Source organism: Pseudonaja textilis, chromosome 1, assembly GCF_049901715.1.
Source record: "Pseudonaja textilis isolate UNSWEBS1 chromosome 1, rPseTex1.2, whole genome shotgun sequence".
In the NCBI taxonomy this organism is placed as follows: domain Eukaryota; kingdom Metazoa; phylum Chordata; class Lepidosauria; order Squamata; family Elapidae; genus Pseudonaja; species Pseudonaja textilis.
Genome location: NC_141990.1, coordinates 249,248,413 through 249,267,387, shown reverse-complemented (window position 1 = coordinate 249,267,387; position 18,975 = coordinate 249,248,413). Strand labels below are relative to the sequence as shown.

Sequence of the window (18,975 nt, the reverse complement as noted above, 5' to 3'; positions counted from 1 at the left end):
CAACCCAGTGCTGCATTTTCCTATCAGATGGATGTAGTGAATTATACCTAAGTCATCCACTAAGGGGAGCATAAGCTGGACCAGCCTTTCTAGTTTCTATGACAACGGTGGGGAGTAGAGTCTTCCAAGCCCAACACTCACTGAAGCAAATGCTGGATTACACAGTCCTTCCAAATGTGCTGGATTCTATGGAGCAGCAAGCTGCTCTGCTTCCTGTTTTGCAACACCTTAATTCCCTCAAGCTTTGTAAATTGGCCCATCCGAGCTCTCATTTATGAAGATGGTTCATCACTCCGGTTCCATACAATCATTTAAACAGCAAAAAGGTCAGTAGGAATCGTTTCTTTCTCCAGCGATAAGCATCAAATCATTAAGTGCATGCCCTTGCAGTATTCTTCAGCTTCAGCATAGCAGCTGCTAGAAAGATTTGGAGCACAGAACCAATGCAGGCAGCTTTTAAAACTCTTGCAGTAAGTTAAAATGCTCTTTTGCACTGGAGCTTGAAAGAGTTCTCTGGGTGGAGGAATAATCCTCTTGGCTACATTAAATACTTTATTTCTGTAAACTATTTAAAAGGATATGAGTGATGTACTTTAAAAAAGCCTCTTCATCACAATATTGCATTCTTTAAGAATTAGAAATGAACAAATGGGTGTTGTACTATTATCCACTATTATCATCTATGTCTGTCTATCTATTTATCATCTATTTATCATTTATCTATCTACCTACGTACCTACCTATCTGTCACAGTATAGAATAATATTTTCAGAGTATTGGAAATCACTGATAAGTAGAATAATGTCTTACTTCATAAGTATGTTTGTGTTTAACTCCGACTCTCAAAATGATTCCAGTGGTTAATACTGTAAGTCCATTCAAGGTTTTAAAGCTATTCTATTGAATAAACTAATGAGATACTGTTTTCTGATGTGGAAAGGCTGTGATTTGGTTTGTAGCATGGAACATAAGACTGGTATAAAAAAAGAACTTCGTAGGGAGCTGATTTGGATGATCTTAAGATGTATCCCATTATTGTGATTCTGTTCTTGTCTTTACAAATATGCCTTGAGGCTGGTTTGCATTTTCATAGGAAACATGTTTCTTCCTTTTTACTTTTTTTTTCTTTGAACTTTTGAGAGTGCTTAAAAAGCTTTCTGCATTTCATTGATTTGGATCATAACGCCGTGAAGCGGTAATCCCATTTTTATACATGGAGGGGAGGGAATGGGAGGGGGAAGCTATGAATGAGACACCTGCTGGTATAGACTAAATTGTAACATTAGGAAAGGGTCAAGCATCTCCAAGCCTTCCTCTCTGGCTGTTAGGCTTTTTAATTTGCTCACATATTAAAAACAGAGTCCTGAAAAACAGAAGTACTTTTCCATGTAGTCAGACTTTGCTTCTTTTCCTCCATTTACCTGTTTTGTAGTCATTTGCAATAGTCAGACTCCAATGTGGCCTAATAATAATATGTCCTGTAGTGTAACTCATGTCTAACCAATACATTTCTGAAGTATTACAAAACAAAAGATGTCATCAGTAGCAATACCTGTGTTCTATCTATAGTTGATGAAAATGTGGCATTGAAATGTGTATGCGTTTACAGATTTAAGCATTTACACAAGCATCCATGAGTTAGGTACAGGAGGTGCAAAGATAGGAAAGTGATAAGGGTGATGGTAGTTTTGATGGGCACAATATGGAAATAGGTAACTTCTTTCTTTGTACAAATATACTTTGAGTAATTTGCCTAGCAACTTCACTACTTTTCAGTATTTAGTGATGGAGTAAGCACTTTAGAATAAATTTCCATCAAGCCTTCCCTCAAATTATTTTGGGACATTATTGTTCTTTATTTAAGAAAATTAAGAAAAACCCTATCCCTAACTCTACTGGATAAATGTTAAATTGTATTTTATTGTTTATTTTATTTTCTTTCTACAGCAGATTTTCTACTAGTAAAATCCTAGCTGGTTTTTATTTGTGGGTGCCAACCAAATGAATAAACACTTTCCCCAAATTCTTGCTAGTATCAGAACAGAGGTGGTATTCAGCAGTTCTGACCAGTTCTGGAGAACCAGTAGCAGAAATTTTAAGTAGTTTGGAGAACTGGCAAATACCACCTCCAACTGGAGATTTTACAGTATCCTTCCCCTGCCATGCCCACCAAGCCACACCCACAGAACCGGTAGTAAAAAAAATTGAATCCCACCACTGTATCAGAACCTTTCAAACAATGTTATAAAAAGTGTTTCAACACAGATTGTCCTGTAAACACTTTAATTCCCTGAGACAAGTTTATCAAGAATAATGTGCCTTTACAACTCGTCAGTGCAGGGAAAAATATAACTAATCTCCTTAAATAGTTATTACTGTAAGTTATTTTCCAAGCTTAAGCACTTAGATCCCATGCTTTTAATTTTGTGTTTGGCCAAATGGAAAGAATGAGAGTAAACTACCTACTACTCTCTGGAAGTTTTTGTTATAACTCTTTGGATCCCTTACCCCTTGCCACAGATGTGGGAATGGTCTGAATTAAAATGGACACTAAGCTACCCATCTGAGCTACAGAAATCTCAGGCTCTGAAAACAAGATTGTCAAGCTCTTTGAAAAAGATCTCATTCCAAGGAATTCCAACCAAGTGTGGCTGGAAAAGATGGAGTGTTCTCTGAAGCTACTTTGCCTAATATAAAGTGCTTAATATAAATTGCCTAAAAGTTTTATTGGGAATTACAAATATCCATCCCTGCTCCCAGCCCAGTAATAGGACAAATACTGAATTTAGATACATTAATTTGCACACATGTATAATTCCAAGTCTGGTATATTTGTGTGTGTGTGTTTGTGTGTGTGTGCAGAATGACCTAATATGCATTTTATACAAAGTATGTTGAAAACTGCCCCTCAGAGGTGTGAACTCTATGCTTCTAATCCCTTAAGCATACAGTTGATGTAAGTGAAGTTAGCAAACTTCATACTCCCGGTTTTATTAAGTGGTCTGTCTTTCTTTTCTTACACCAAATTTTAAATTTAGGGAAGAAGGAATGAGGGGATTTTCAATAATCTTGAAATGAAATTATCATTTTAACTCCAAATTCAGTAGCTCTTAAATGCAAAGGTATTAGAAGATAGGAAATATTACTTCTTTTCATAAAAAAACCAGAACTACAAAAAATGAATACTATTGTATGTTTTAAAACAATGTGTGTCTTAGAGATACATACACATACACCTTAGGCTTAGAGGATGGTAAAATAAATGGTAGTTTTGCCATACATCTGTATCTGATATGCACTTAGCTTGCTCATCAGCAGCATGGAAGACATGACTCGGAGATATTCCAAGTAATTATATGCAGTGTCACTAAATGTTCTTTATTTACATCTAGTCACATTCATTTTAAAAGACAAATCTACCTACCTTCATATTTTAGAATTATTTGTATACTCAGTAAACAACAATGTACATGTGTTATGATTATTAAAGTCCATTGATTCATCTAATGAACAATATTATGCCAAAATAATTGCAAATTAATGTATTAACATGTGAACCTTCAAAATTCAAATTATGTGAAACGAAGCATGCACTTTCTTATTCTCTTGTTATCTCTATGGGTTTTTTTTTAAATGAAATAGCAGTTAATAACCAAGTCTCATCTGCAGTGATTTCCCAGAGAAACTTCAAGGTAAAAATGATTATATATTATTCTTATATGTCAGTCTTACCATTATCATGTTTGAAATAGATATTGACCTGATTTGTAAACATTAACTGCATTTACCTGAAGTTCATAAATATTTCCCTCCTTTTTTCTATGTCATGGTTGTGAGGAAATAGTATAATAATACTAATAATACTACTATTACTAATAATAATAATAATAATAATAATAATAATAATAATAATAATTTAATTATAAGTGCATTTTATTATTCTCACTGAATCCTAAGCAGTAGTTAACAGGTTATATCTTGTAATAAACTAGTTCTTAAACTATGATATGAAGTTAACTTGGTAAAACAAATTTGACTTACATTTGGCCATAAGTAATTTGATTTGGGTTGACACTTCAAGATAGAGCTAATCAAAAACAGAAATGAAACTCTCCCATCTCTTCATTGTGACTGTATTAAATGAACTCAATACCACAAAACTGAACTATAGCTTAATTAAACGACAAAAATAAAATCAGATTTTTCAGCAAATCTTGTAGAAGCTGAGAGAAATTGTATAGGAAAGGCAATATGTTGATACTAATAGATCCAACACAAAATTATATAGCTAACATGCTCCATTGTGAAAAAGTAATTGCCATCCTGTCAATTCAGTTAAAGGAATAAATAAAATGAGTTGTGTTCATTAAACAATCAAGGATGATTTCAGTGAGGTTTAGGAATCTCATAAGTTTTGGCTCTCTTTGTCCCAGTGATGTTTTACCACACAGACTCTAGATGTACATGATTATTCCATTCATCTCATACAAATTGTCAATAATGAGAGAATTAGCACAATGAGGGGTTCTTGGTGCTTTCTGAGTTTGGTTATTTTCTTGTAGATATTTCATTAGCCAAACTATGTAACATCCACAGTAAACAATATTAGCATTAAAATTAGCACAAGGGCTGAGGGACTGCTTTGCTGCCTCAGGACCTGTGCAATATTAAGTAATTGAATGAAGTGCACATTCTGCTTTGGATCAATATAACTTACATTCTACTTCTCAATGCTTTACAGCCCTCTCTAAGTAGTTTACAGATTCGGCATATTGCCCTCAACAATCTGGGTCCTCATTTTACCGACCTCAGAAGGATGGAAGGCTGAGTCAACCTTGAGCTGGTGAAAATCAAACTCTTGATAGTGAGCAGTGAATTAGCCTGCAATACTGCATTCTAACCATATGCCACCATGGCTCTTTAAGTTTTTTTTTTAAACTTACCCCAAACATTAATTAAACACTGCCCACAAACAATCCTGTTCCATTCACATCAAATGATTTCTTCCTTCCCTCCTTCTACAGTGTTTTCTCCATATACACTGTACCTAAGACACGCAATACAAAATACAGTATGTGAGAAACACAGAACAGATGGGGAATGAAAGTTGTTGTAAATGAAAATTTAATTTATGGTGAAAGTCTCTCTTCTTCACCATCCACAAGCCTGTATCATCTGAAAATGGCAGTAAATAAAGCTGGCAGAACAGAGGGAAGAACAATTATAGGGTGGACTATAAAAATATATAAATGATCTTAAAAACACATCATACTTAAAAAAAAAACACCTGTAATTCATGCCAAAATTTCTAGATTTTGGTGAAACCTTAAGACTTGGCTTCATTTCAAATCAAACCCTTATAAGTTTGCCTAGGTCTGGTCAACCATGAGCTGGACAGAATCGAACTCCTGGCAGTGAATAAGTAAGTCAGAATGGAAAAACTCAAGTGGTACCGAACTGAATCACTTTGTCCTGGGGAAATAGGACAAAGTAGGCAAGATGAAAATCACAGTTTTGCAAGCAAAGTTACTTTCATATCAGTGTCAATGTCAGATGCATGAATAAAGTGAGGAGGCATCAATTGCATTGCCATAATTGTTATCTTGCCTGCTATATCCACCCTTCTGGATGGCAATATTCATGGGAATATGAGAGACAAATCATAAATTACAAAATAGGAAATTTTTGTCACAATTATTCTACTGAAAGTTGATTACTGAACCTAAGGGGATAATTTTTCCTCTCATAGTGGAGCATTACATTATATATGAAATATTGAAACAAGTGCCTGACTTCACTGTTAATTGTTGTCTTAAACTCATTGGCAAATATATGAAAAAAGTCAGACAATCCAAAAGGTGTAAATCATTTTTTGCAGAATTCTAAATAATGTAGTTTAAATAGAATGATCAAAGAATGCTTCAATTAACCTCCCTGATAAATTAGACTATGAATTTGTTTCTACCAAAATGCTTTGCATCCAGAGATGGCATCCAAATGGGCATTTTTACTCTACCCCATGATTCCAATAAGTGCTTATTTTAATGTCACTTTCTGAAAGTCAACAACTGTACTCGTTAAATCTTGCTTTGATTTTTTATTCGATTGGTTTCTGTGTGTGTATCTCTATCTCTTTGTCTCTGTCTCTGTCTCTGTCTCTCTGTCTCTCTGTCTCTGTCTCTGTCTCTGTCTCTCTCTCTCTCTCTCTCTCTCTGTGTGTGTGTGCCTTTCTGTCTTTCTATCTCTCTCTATTTCTCCCCCCCCCCCTTTCTCTGGAACTCCCTTGAGACTTTCAACTCTATCATTATAGAGTTTGATGCATTTTTCTTACATAATTACTCAATTTCATTTGTAACTATTCTGGATATAGGGGAGTGTGACATCTCAATGGTTAAAAATGCTGAATTTGTCAGTTGGAAAGCTGACACCCAAGTGCTGTGTGGCCATTCCTTGCCCAGATAAATAGGTACTTAAGGTGGAAAAGTAAATGTGCCTTGACATATAATCATGCTGGGCAAATGACCACAGAACTATCTTCAGACAACACTGGCTCCCTTGGCTAAGAAACAAAGATAAGCACTGGCCTCTAGAGTTTGACATAGGGGAAACCTTTACCTTCACTTATTCTGAATATAGCAATAGCAATAGCACTTAGACTTATATACCGCTGTACAGTGCTTTACAGCCCTCTCTAAGTGGTTTACAGAGTCACCATATTCCCCCCAACCATTTGGGTCCTCATTTTATAGACCTTGGAAGAATGGAAGGTTAAGTCAACCTTGAGCCTGGTGAGATTTGAACTGCCAAATTGCAGGCAGTTGGCAGGCAGCAGAAGTAGCCTGCAGGTACTGCACTCTAACCACTGAGCCACCTTGGCTCAATATAAATGTTTCTTATATAAATGTCAATATTGGCTTTAAATTAATTTAATTAATATCATCAATGTGAATTTAGCTGGAAATTTTCAGATATACTGTATACTAACTTTGAATTTAACATAGATGTGCAAGAGACAGACTATGAAGCATCAATGAAGAGTCAATCTGCCTAAATTAGACTTGTCTCTAAGAAAGTGGTTCCAAAGCTACTTGGTTGTTTAATCATATCCACAAATCAATTAGAACATTCAGCTGACTTTAAAACAAATCTTAGTATTATGGAGCTTTCAGTACCATGGGCTGGAGAGCAGCAGAAGGGTACAGCAGATGGAGTTACCATTTTGATGATTAAGACAAGTTGTATACAAAATCCAAGTCAAGAACAGAATGTGAACACCAAGTGTTGAAATTTACAAATATGTAGCTCGGAATTTTTGGCTAACAATAGTAGTAATTTGTAATTTTGCTATCCCTGGTTCTGTACCATAATATGATGATACCACTTGGCAAGACTTACTAGGAAACTTCTACAGAAAATTAAGGTCATCTTTATCTTTTTGATATGCTAACTTGGCCAGCATCCAATGGTTATCTTATTTTTGCAGTCAAAATTTGGTATATTTATCAAAAAAAAATAAAACACTTTCCCCAATACATTAATTTCATTGTTGTTGCCACATGTAATAACTCCACGTACCAAGTTAGTTAAACAAAATGGAAAAAAGATCTAGGCAAATTTTTCTTCATTTTAAGTAGGTTGATAAATATGAATTCATGGACCAAAATAGATAAATAATATCCAGAGTTTGCTGGAAAGATGGAGAAAATTCTGTTTAGGCTTTCCACTTCTAATAAAGATTAAGGTACACCTCCTTTCTTTTAAGTATTTTATAATTTTATTGCTGAATCATCAAATCATAAAGGGTTGAAAAGGATAATGGAAATCATCCAGACAAACTTCTGTCTGGGGATGAATCCAATGCTATAGCATCTCCAGATTTTGCATCCTTTTCATGATGATCATTCCGTGAGGTAAAAATCTTCTTTGGCATAGTATTCCTGGGACATGGTTTATAATAAAATAATTCATTCCAGTCTCTGGGTAAAGATTATATGCATCACGTAATTTGAATATTCCAATTCTAGACGAATATTAGAAGTAAACTTTGATCATGTTTCTGGCATGTTAATCTACCAATCCCTTTTTATTTTACTAAGCCTTAATATCCTGTTAAGGAAATAGTTCTCTGACTATAGTTTTGAAATTTGGAGTTGGCTAGGCTATTTTTTTTCTAGAAGCTGTATCACTTGTCTAGGTTCCCAGAACTTCACGACAAGATTCATCACTAATAACAAATATCACCAGTGTGGGCAGAATTGAAAGTGAGGCTTAATGCAAAGTATTTAAGACAAGTAAGTATAGCTAAGAGGGCTTTTTTTAAAAAAAAAAAGGTTTCCCAAATTTCAGTCAGTGCTATGATTTCAGGAAGGCTCTTGAAGTAACTAAATAGGGTCACTATTCATACAGCCCATAGGGCACAGGTGTCAAACTCACAGTATCATGTTGCCATCACATGACATTTTGTGACTTTTCCCCCCTTCACAGAGCTGGGGTGGGCATGACCTGCACATGATGCATCTGGCCCAAGGGGCACCAGTTTGACACCCCTGCTGTGGCAAGAGTTACCACCTGTATAGAAAACCATGTGATATCAAATGTAGCAATAGCACTTAGACTTATATTCCACTTCATAGTGCTTTACAGCATGCTCTGAGCAGTTTACAATGTCAACATATTGTCCCCAACAATCTGGGTCCCCATTGTACCAACCTCAGAAGGATGGAAGGCTGAGTCAACCTTGAGTGTCAAGTGCCAGGAAAATAAGAAGATTCAGGCAGTTCAGATTAGTATAAAGATTTATGGTAAACTTAAGCAGTCTACAAGAATCTGAAGTACTAATGGTCAAGGGAAATTAGCAAGAATTAATAGAAAGGAATTTAGGGTGGCCTAGACCTAGACGTAGATGCATTCAGGGACTAATGCCTTATTATGCATTGATCCCTTCCTTGGGCTCACTCTGGTCTTCCCTTACATCAAACTCCATCAGGGTCAAACTCCAGGCCAGGAGTCTTCAAACTTGACAGCTTTAAGACTTGTGGACTTCAACTCCCAGAATTCCTCCTCCAGTCATGTTAGCTCAGGAATTCTGGGAGTTGAAGTCCACAAGTCTTTTTTTTTTTTATTGGTTTTTAAAACAAACATAAACAAACAAAACATAAAAACATCAGGCCATCTTCCATATATGTACATACAGTGTGCCGGTTGGTTTAGAAATTGTTTTGTGCTTCCATTTTGTAGTCTTCAATTACAATTACATTGTATATGATCTCATATTTTCAATCCAATATTAAATACATTGGTATCATTATTAATCAACCATTTGACTATACTTTTATTCATTCATGCTTTGGAAAATAATCATATTTTACTTAATTTGGTTTGTGACAATTCATGTTACCATCCCAAATCTATCCTAAAATCATTTTGTAGATATAATAAGAAAAAAATACATCTTTATATATTTAGTATTTTCTAAAAGTCTACATATTTCGTTACTATACTTTATTGTCTAACCATTGATAGAATAGATCCAAACATTATAAAATTGTTTATCATCCTGTTCTCTAATTTCAAATGTCAATCTGCTCATTTCAGCATATTCCAATATTTTCTTAATAATTTTCTCCTGTGATGGTATTTTCTCATTTTTCCAGTTTTTAGCAAATACAATCCTAGCCACTGTTAATACATTTACAATCAGGTATTTCAAATCTTTACTATATATTTCAGGTAAAATTCCCAATAAAAATATCTCTGGTTTCAAGTCTATATGCTTTTTTGTCATTTTTTCCAACCACGTGTGGATTTTAGTCCAGTATTTTTTAGCATCCGCACAAGTCCACCACATATGGTAATATGAGCCAGGTGTCTGATGACATTTCCAACATTTTTCGGATTTATTCTTGAACATTCTTGCTATTCTTGTCGGGGGAAAATGCCACCTGTAAAACACCGCAAACATCTTAATGGCCCAGTACATATTATTTCAGCAAGATTCTTTAGTGCACGATTCTTTTGGGTGGGGGGCTTACACTTTTTCCAATTTGCCTTAAAATCTAGAAAGCAATAAGGGTAGAAGGAAAAATATATAAATGCATTGAAGATAGTTTAAGCTAGAGCAAGCTACTTTACGCACATTTCCATTTTTAAAATTAAAATTTAAAATTAAAACCCAAATGAATCCTTTCTAAACCAAAAAACAAACAAACTAACCCAGAGGCAAATTTGGATGAAGAAATTTCAGAAACATCCTTAGGAAGAAGCCTGTTAGGACTTCTGTCCAAGTATCATGCCTTTGATTTTTTTATCTGATCCCTCTCAGTTAGATTCAGCAGAATAGTTCAACAGTTAATGTCTGCCTTATCTCAATCAGAACGTGTCACCAACAGCATTCCAGATGGGGGTATGTATAGAAAGAAAAAAGAGTTTTGAGATAGTTGGGCTTTTTATTTAGTAAATGGTGCACACATAAAAGACATCCAGGCTTTCTTATTTCTTTCCACCAGCTTTGGAAGCTTTCTCTATCAGCTTTTCAGCTGGGGAGCAGAAGAGAATACATCACATTAATAATCTAGAGCAGAGCCACCAAAGCAGAGGTGGTATTCAGCAGGTTCTGACCAGTTCTGGAGAACCGGTAGCGGAAATTTTGAGTAGTTCGGAGAACTGGCAAATACTACTCTGACTGGAGATTTTACAGTGTCCTTTCCCTGCCACGCCCACCAAGCCACTCCCACAGAACTGGTAATAAAAAAAATTGAACCCCACCACTGCAGCAAAGCATGTAACTTGGAAACATCTAGAATTCCAAAGTAAGAGGCCTAAAGAATGGCTACTTATTCCTGCTTTTCACATTTTCTGCAATGATAAGTCCTATTTATTCATGACTCTTGTACATGAATAAGGAAGCAGTAGGGTAGCATTGCTTTCTCAAACTTCAAAGGCCTGCATGGCACTGTTTTGATCCTAATCTTAGCATCATGTCATATTGTGAAAGTCTATTTTGTCTGCATTGTCACTGAGAAGCAATTTTGTTTTCTGTATTATTTAAATTATTTTAAGACTCCCCGATCTTTAGTTTTGCTTTTGCTTTGATTTTTAACTGAGTACAATGGCCTTTACATAATTGAATACTGTTGAACCATTCCTGCATCTCTTTTTTTTCCATAAGGAAATGACCTTATGCCTCCCAATCACTCTTTGGTTTTTCCTTTTACTGCCAAGCTTCCTGGCTTTGTCAGGCATTTCTATTATCTGTCCTCAAGAGATCCTGGAGAATTGCCAACCATTACACGAAAAGATTGAGAGGAATTTTTTCAGAGTCAATTTCACCTCATTCTCTTTAAAAGTATCATTCCCTGTGCTGAGATTCAGGGGAGGAAATCAGGGGTTACTTTTATCTTTCAGTCTAAGGCTACATATGTTGGCATGGGATGCTCATTACATGATTTTTCTTCATTATGTTAGGTCCTGTTAGTTGACGATAACATCAACTTCATTATTATTTTTTAATTGTGCAAGCAACTATATCCTGGAACATAGTGGGAAACACTTTGAATTATTTGTACCCATATTGAAAGATCTTGGCTTTCTGGTTTAAGAGTAATAAATAATACACTCTGCTGTAGGAGAAAATAACTGCATTGTCAAAGGCAAATTGAACATAATCAGATAATCTTGGCAATACTACTGCACTAGAGAATTACTGCTGAGCATAGAACAGTGGCTGTAATAATCACAATAGTTGCAATATAATAATAATTCCACCTTACCTATTGGTAGAATCCTGTAAACTAAAGTTTTGCATCACTGCAGCAGAAACAAAAAGGTGAAATTGTTTCTGGAATTTAGTCAGAATTCCCCATCAGTAGACAGACTTCTCATATTTCCAGGTTCTTTTCTTTATTTACACACAAAAGATATATTTGAGATATATGAGCAACCAGTTTTAGTTTTAGAGCCAAACAGTCCTCTGAATTGTGCGAGTTAAGCAGTGTTATTGATCTGCAAATCCCTATCCTTTTAAGCCTGTCATTCCTCATTTTGTAAACATTGTTTGAAAGTATTTCAGAAAAAAAGCTACAGTAGCTGAAGGGTTAATAGAAGACATGTAAAACTTATTTAACAAAGTTCATTTTTAATGATTTAAAGTATAACCACATACTGAACAACTTACAAGAAATCTTCCTGCCTTCCTGGCCGAATCCATGGAGGCACAGTTGGCAATATAAACAATAAAATAACCTTGACTAACAATTAAGCATTGAAATTTCCATGATAAGAAGTATAAAAAAATAAAACATCCACAGTAACATTTTAACACAATAGATTAATTTATAAATGGTAATTAGCCTTTTGAAGTCCTTCATTAAAATTCCCACAGTTCACAAACATACAATTTGAGCTTCAAATACCAAAGGCACTCAAAGTAGCTTGATTTTCACTGCTTTCAGGAAAGAAGGAAAGCATGGGAGCTGGTCTCCAATATTCAAGGGGAAACTACTTAGCAGTATTTTGTATAGTATGCAGCTTGCTTCCCTTCTGCTAAGAAAAGTTTGCAGCCGCTCTCCCACGTGCACTCCCCTTGCCATGGAGCCATTTCTATCAGCTGATGAAGCGACTGGTGATTCTGCCTTTTGGGAGCTTCCATTAGCCGATAGAAATGGCCTCAAGGAGAGTGAGTGTGGGGCGCTCCTCTCAGGAGTGCCCTGTGGGCAGCCACGCCTCACCCCAAAGCGGCTAGTGACTCTGCCTTTGGGGAGCTTCCATCAGCTGATAGAAACAGCTTCATGGTGAGGGGAGTGCGCATGGAGCTCTCTAGGTGGAGGTGCACATGGGGGAAGAAATTAAGTCACCCCTGAAAAGACATCCTAGCCGTTTTTTCAGGGCTCAAAAAAAAAATAAGACCCAGCCTTAATTTATGAGAAACACGCTATATAGGGAATACATACTATATAGGGAATATAATATATTCTAGAATATAATATATTCAAATAGCTTCCACTCAAATGGAAGAAAGCCTGCTTGTGGTATCAAGGCTTTCACATGCCTTTTAAGCCTCCCAGAGGCTTCCTGGAATTGGGCAGCTTTAACAAATCTAGTAAATAATATGAAAATAGATTAGAAGCTAGATAGCTAGATAGCTAGCTAGATAGCTAGATAGCTAGATAGATAGATAGATAGATAGATAGATAGATAGATAGATAGATAGATAGATAGATAGATAGATAGATAGATAGATAGATAGATAGATAGATAGATAGATAGATAGATAGATAGATAGATAGATAGATAGATAGATAGATAGATAATAGATGGATGGATGGATGGATGGATGGATGGATGGATGGATGGATGGATGATAGAGCTGTGTCAAGTATAATCCACTGCCCAGCTTTGTGACTAGCTAAGAGTTCATCAATTCCCCCAAAGTAATTTTTTCTGCCTGCTTCATATATTTTTTGTTGTTGCTAGAATTAATGTTGCATTATCTTGTACTACTTGGTGAAGAGTAGTATAAAAATAGAAGTCTAAAAGTACCATATGTGCATTCAAGTGTAGGATTACTCCTCATAAATAGGATTTCTAGTCAACTGAATATTAATTCAGATTAATTCTATAGAGGAACAATATTAGACCGGTGACTGGTAAGATTGTTTTGGAACAGTGCTATAAAATAGATGAGTGTTTTCTTTGAGATATGATGGATTGTAATTCTTAGAATTCCCAGTTTCTCTTGATAGACACTTTAGAAATTGTCTTCCAATGCATATAAAGGCAGTTGCAGAAGGATGAAGTAAAACCTCCCCAGAGATGTTCCATTTTAACTTGTTTGGAAGAATAATATAAAATATAGAAGATTTCAGTAAGCAAAGGGCAGAATATGGTCATCAGTTAATTCAGATCAAGAAATAGTTTGAATAACTAACTGTACTTACAAATGGTCCTATATAAATTAAATATGAAATTTGAAAGACAAAGCAGAATAGAAAAACACCACTAATATGTGTTGTTTTATACAAAAGAGAAACAGAAGTAAGATTTGATAAAGGTTATAAAATTGTCCCTTATATGGAAGAAGTAACTCAAAGATTTCTTAAATTGCTCTTTATACTCCAGCTTAGCCAATAGTGGAGAATAGAGCCAAAAAGAAGCAAATCATTCAATTATCACCAGGCAGTCTGGGAAACTTACATTATATTATCCTACATGGCTTGGATAGAAAGGAAGAATTATCATGTTCCTCTTCTCTAACAACTAGATTCTATTACATGACATCATCTAAATATTTCACATTACTAACATCTTTCCTCAAAGCAAGGATGCTGGCCAGATATTCTGCAAAAAGGCAGGAATTAATTATTAATTCAATGTTTGTACTGTCTTAATTTATTTTTTTCACTTTTTATTTTTATCAGTCGTTAAGTCATCTTGAGCCCCCAATTTCAGTAAAAATGCACGAGATCTATGAAATGCATCTCTGAGCATCTGGTTGACTTTGAAGCTAATCAAGTTCAGATATCATTAGCACATAGATAGATGATACCAAGTAATATCATGATAATATATTAGAATGAGACAGCAAAAGAAAAAAATCAATAGGAATGACTACTGCCAATAAAAGTTCAATACAAACTGGCTCAAAACATGAGTGGAAGAAAAAAATACAGATATACATCAAGGGTTTTTAATGATATAAAGAGGTTTAATGAAGCTGCTTTGATCAGTGTCATATCAAACAGGTCCACACATAAGGTCCACACAATCAGTACAATCCAATATTATTAAGCGCACCAAAAATTCTACTAAGTAGTATTTATTTTATTTGTTGGATTTATAACCTACCTTTCTTTCATTTTTCATAATTGTACATAATATTCTTCACAATTGTTTTCCCCCCAACAAACCAGTGATCAGGCCCCAAATCATTAGAGAGGTGCCATGACTGAAGGGAGACTTGAATCTGGATCTCCCTGAACTTTATATAACAATTTAACTTTTATATCATGATGATTTTCTAATGGTAGGCTTCTGAAATTGTTTTGGATTTGCAGCAGATCTTAAAATTGTACACACAAGAAAAGGTAAGGAGTAGCTAAGAAGAACTAATGCTTCGAAATCAGGATGTGGTTGTTTGAGCAAACCAGGCAAAAAGAGAAGTATTTTTAGATGCTTAAATCAATAATTAATTGCATTTCAAATAAAGCAAGAGAAATTTTATTCCATCCATTAGTTCAATAAGTGTCTTTATTCCATAAGCAAAAATGGTAGATGTAATGATAATAAAGAATGGATATCCTATGAAGAATGTTGGAGTACTTTATAGAAGTCATTCTCATTGGTGCATTCCTGCTATTTTTTTCTAAACAGTGTATTTCTATAGGTGACCCTAACTTCTCATGTTCAGCTACAAGTATCACCTCATACTGCTAGGTATCTGTAAAGAAGAAACTATTCACAATAGTTTTTGTTTTTAAAAAAGCAACTGCCAGCAAGGTCAAAAAGTAAATCCAGATGTATTGACTTGGATCTATTTCTCTGTAGATGAAACAGAATTCCTGTGTAGAATGAGGTTCTCAACAAGAAGTCACAGATGGGAAGGAAAACTTATTTGTATTTTGCACTTTATGAAGAAATGTTTGCTCAGATAATATTGCACCTAAGCCTTTACTTTCAGTATTTCTGCTAATTCAAATTCATTTACTTAAAGATGGGCGGCAAATTAAATAAATAAATATTAAAACTGGGAAAATTACAGTTTCATATTGGCTCAAAAACTCATTAAAATGTTTCCTAGTATGATTTGATTGCTTATTTGTACACCATGGCTATTATTAAGTGTTGTACCTTATGATTCTTGATGAATGTATCTTTTCTTTTTATGTCGCTGACAGCATATGCACCAAGACAAATTCCTTGTGTGTCTAATCACACTAGGCCAATAAAGAATTCATTCATTCATTCATTAAAAAACTAGGAGATTGCAACCAAAAGCCAATACCTTAACAGATAGACATAACTGTTTTGTAACCCATTATAAATCTAGAGGAAACTATTCACAGAAGGTTTTTTTGTTTTTAAAAAAGCAAAGTCAAAAAGTAAATTCAGATGTATTGACTTGGATCTATTTCTCCGTAGATGACTTGGATCTATTTCTCTGTAGTTTGATCTTTGAACTCTTCCCAACCTCAGAGCAAAGATCCTTGAAAATTCTTGGCAGGAGGGAGGTATCACCATAATTGAAAAACTAGGAGCTAGAATCACCAGGATCTTCTATTTTTAAGAGAACAAACCAAAATTACAAAATTTCAAAGGATTTTCTAATATTCTGTTAACAATAACATGGAGCTCATCAATGCTGATGATTCAAGATTAATGTTCTTCATCATGTTTAAACCAGCTGTTTTATTTTAGATTTATTTGCCACAGGATTCTGAAGAAAGAAATCTATCACAACATCAACACTAAAGTCAAATCATGCAGATAAATTTCAGATAGGAATTCTGATTTCTGTATTACTCTATAGGTTCAGGTTCCTGGATTTCAGTGATGTAAAATAAATTCTAGTTTTGACATTTATTTATACTACTTCTTAGGTAATGGTTACTGCTGCTTCTGTTTGCATACGGTTAGTTTGCATCTGTCTTATTGCTATAAATATTTCCACCAATGAACCTTTACAAATTTCATGCTTAAAGATCCAGAGAAACATTTACAACAGGTCTAATTTCAGCTGCAAATAAACATCAGTTAAAATTAGCCCTCCATGTTGACAAGAATGTTCAGTTTATCTGGCAACTCACCTAAAATAATAGGACTACGCATGATTAAAATGTGTAAGTGTTTTTCTGGCAACAGCTAAATTATAGCAAATGCTATACCCTTATATAATGGAGAGGCTCAAAAGCACTTTCCCTTTATAGTATTACCTTGGGCAAGCTTTATGTTACTCTAAAAATTACATCATGTAAAGAAGTTCTAAAATAAGAGATTATATGGCAACTACATGCCAGTAGATTTCAGCCTACTAAAAAATCTAGCTGAAGTCCAACTATTTGCCATAATAACATCCTTATAGCTGGTGATGAGATAAATAACACTGCTTAGAAACTAGAACTTAACAGATAACAGATAATCAGAGTTGGAAGGGACCTTGTAAGTCATCTAGTCCAACCCCCTGCCCAAGCAGGAGACTCTACACCATTTCTGACAAATGACAGGCCAATCTCTTCTTAAAAGTCTCAAGTGATGGTGCTCCCACAACTTCCAAGGGCTAAATGTTCCATTGGTTGATTGTTCTCACTGTCAGAAAGTTTCTCCTTATTTCCAGGTTAAATCTCTCTTTGTTCAGTTTCTATTCACTATTTCTTGTTTGGCCTACAGGCACTTTAGAAAATAGCTTGACCACTTCCTCTCTGTGGCAGCCCCTCAAATATTGGAAGACTTCTATCATGTCTTCCCTGGTCCTTCTCTTTACTAGACTAGCCAAGGCCAGTTCCTGTAACCATTCTTTGTATGTTTTTGTTATGTCCCTGGAACTTGCCAAAGTCCCCACCCAGGTCCGTCCATGCTGCGGGGGCGTTTGCTGCCCCTCATTGGCTGGCTTCCCACGGCAGCCGGCTATAAAAGCCAGCTGCAGGGTTCGGTCAGCCGCTGATCGCTGTGAGCCTGCTCCAGGCAGGGTTAACACGTTCAGTCCTTTATTGCCTCAATAAAGTCTTGTTGCATCCATGCCCTGGTCTAGCCTCTCATTGCTCAACTACAACACTGGCGACGAGGGTGGGATGGCTACCAGAGGCAATCTGCAACAGCTGAAATCACTAAATCGCTGAGCCGCAGCCGCACCGCCGGAGAGCTTGGTCAGCAAGAAAACGAAAGTAAAGAGCGTCTGTAGCCGCTTGGTTAGCAAGCTACAGAGGAAAGTGAAGCGCTGCGAGCCGCAGCCGCTCAACACAAAGAGCGCGAAATTCAAACGGCTGTCGTTGAATTTCTTGCCGGAATACAGCGCGGTGCTGTTATTCCGAGTCACTGACGCCCACGCAGGCGCGAAATTTGAAGCGCTATCAGAGGCGGCTAGCCATTACTGCCTACGCTTCCCAGGAGCGCGAAATTCGAAACGCTGCCAACAGCCGTTGCAGCCAAGCCACAATCGTTAACCCAGAGAGAGCAGAGAGGTTCTGTGAAGCCTCTCCAGAGCTGAAGTCACTAGCCTGGCAAGAGCACAAGGGCCATTTGTTGTCCCAGAGAGATTTCTCAACAGCATAACCTGCAGAAGTTCTCAGCATGAACTCCAACCCAGCCTTCCCACCGTTCAAGCCGGATGAAGAGAAGTGGGAGTCATACAAAAATCGCTTTAACCACTATATCGATGCCATTGGTCTGGCTGATGCGGGGGAGCACAGGAAGAAGTCATTTTTCCTCAGTTATTGCGGGGCCATCGTTTTTGATACTGCCACAGCACTCGTCGCTCCACGTGAGTTAAAGAATGTTCCCTGGGCAGAATTGCTGGAAATCCTCACCAGATCGCGAGGCGTTACACCTTCCGGATGAGGAAGCAAGCTGAAAAGGAAACCGTCAACCAGTACATGGCCACTTTGAGGACTGCAGCCCTCCACTGCGGGTTCGGGAACTACTTGGATGACATGCTCCTCGACCAGCTCGTCTGCGGGGTCAAGGACCTTCACCTCCAAAGGCGACTGCTTGCCAGGAAGGATCTCAACCTCTCCCAGGCCGTCGAGGAAGCCTTGGCTGCAGAACTGGCAACCCAGTCAGCCACCGAGATTCAAGGTCCTGTTCACAAACAAAGCCATGCCACCATCCACTCAGAAGAGGTGGTCAACGAAGAGGACCACAACGATCAAACAGACATCCACCGCCTCGCTCATGCCAAACAACCACAGGTAGGAACCAGGCAAGAAAGCAACAGTTCACCGAAACACATCATCCTGTGCCTATCCTGTGGCGGACCTCACTCGAGAG

General features: G+C 36.5%; 1 protein-coding gene across 3 annotated transcripts in view; it reads left to right on the top strand.

The window, feature by feature from the left end:
• Positions 1–18,975, top strand: part of ANO3 (anoctamin 3) — a 225,796-nt gene that overhangs the window by 68,091 nt on the left and 138,730 nt on the right. The window contains exon 1 of one of the 3 annotated variants that reach the window (XM_087921239.1): positions 188–326. The exons of the other annotated variants lie outside the window; for them this stretch is intronic. Coding sequence (XP_087777365.1) covers positions 275–326 — 52 coding nt within the window. The 5' untranslated portion in view covers positions 188–274. Of the gene's footprint in view, positions 1–187; positions 327–18,975 lie in introns of those variants that run through there. 3 annotated transcript variants of the gene reach the window in all.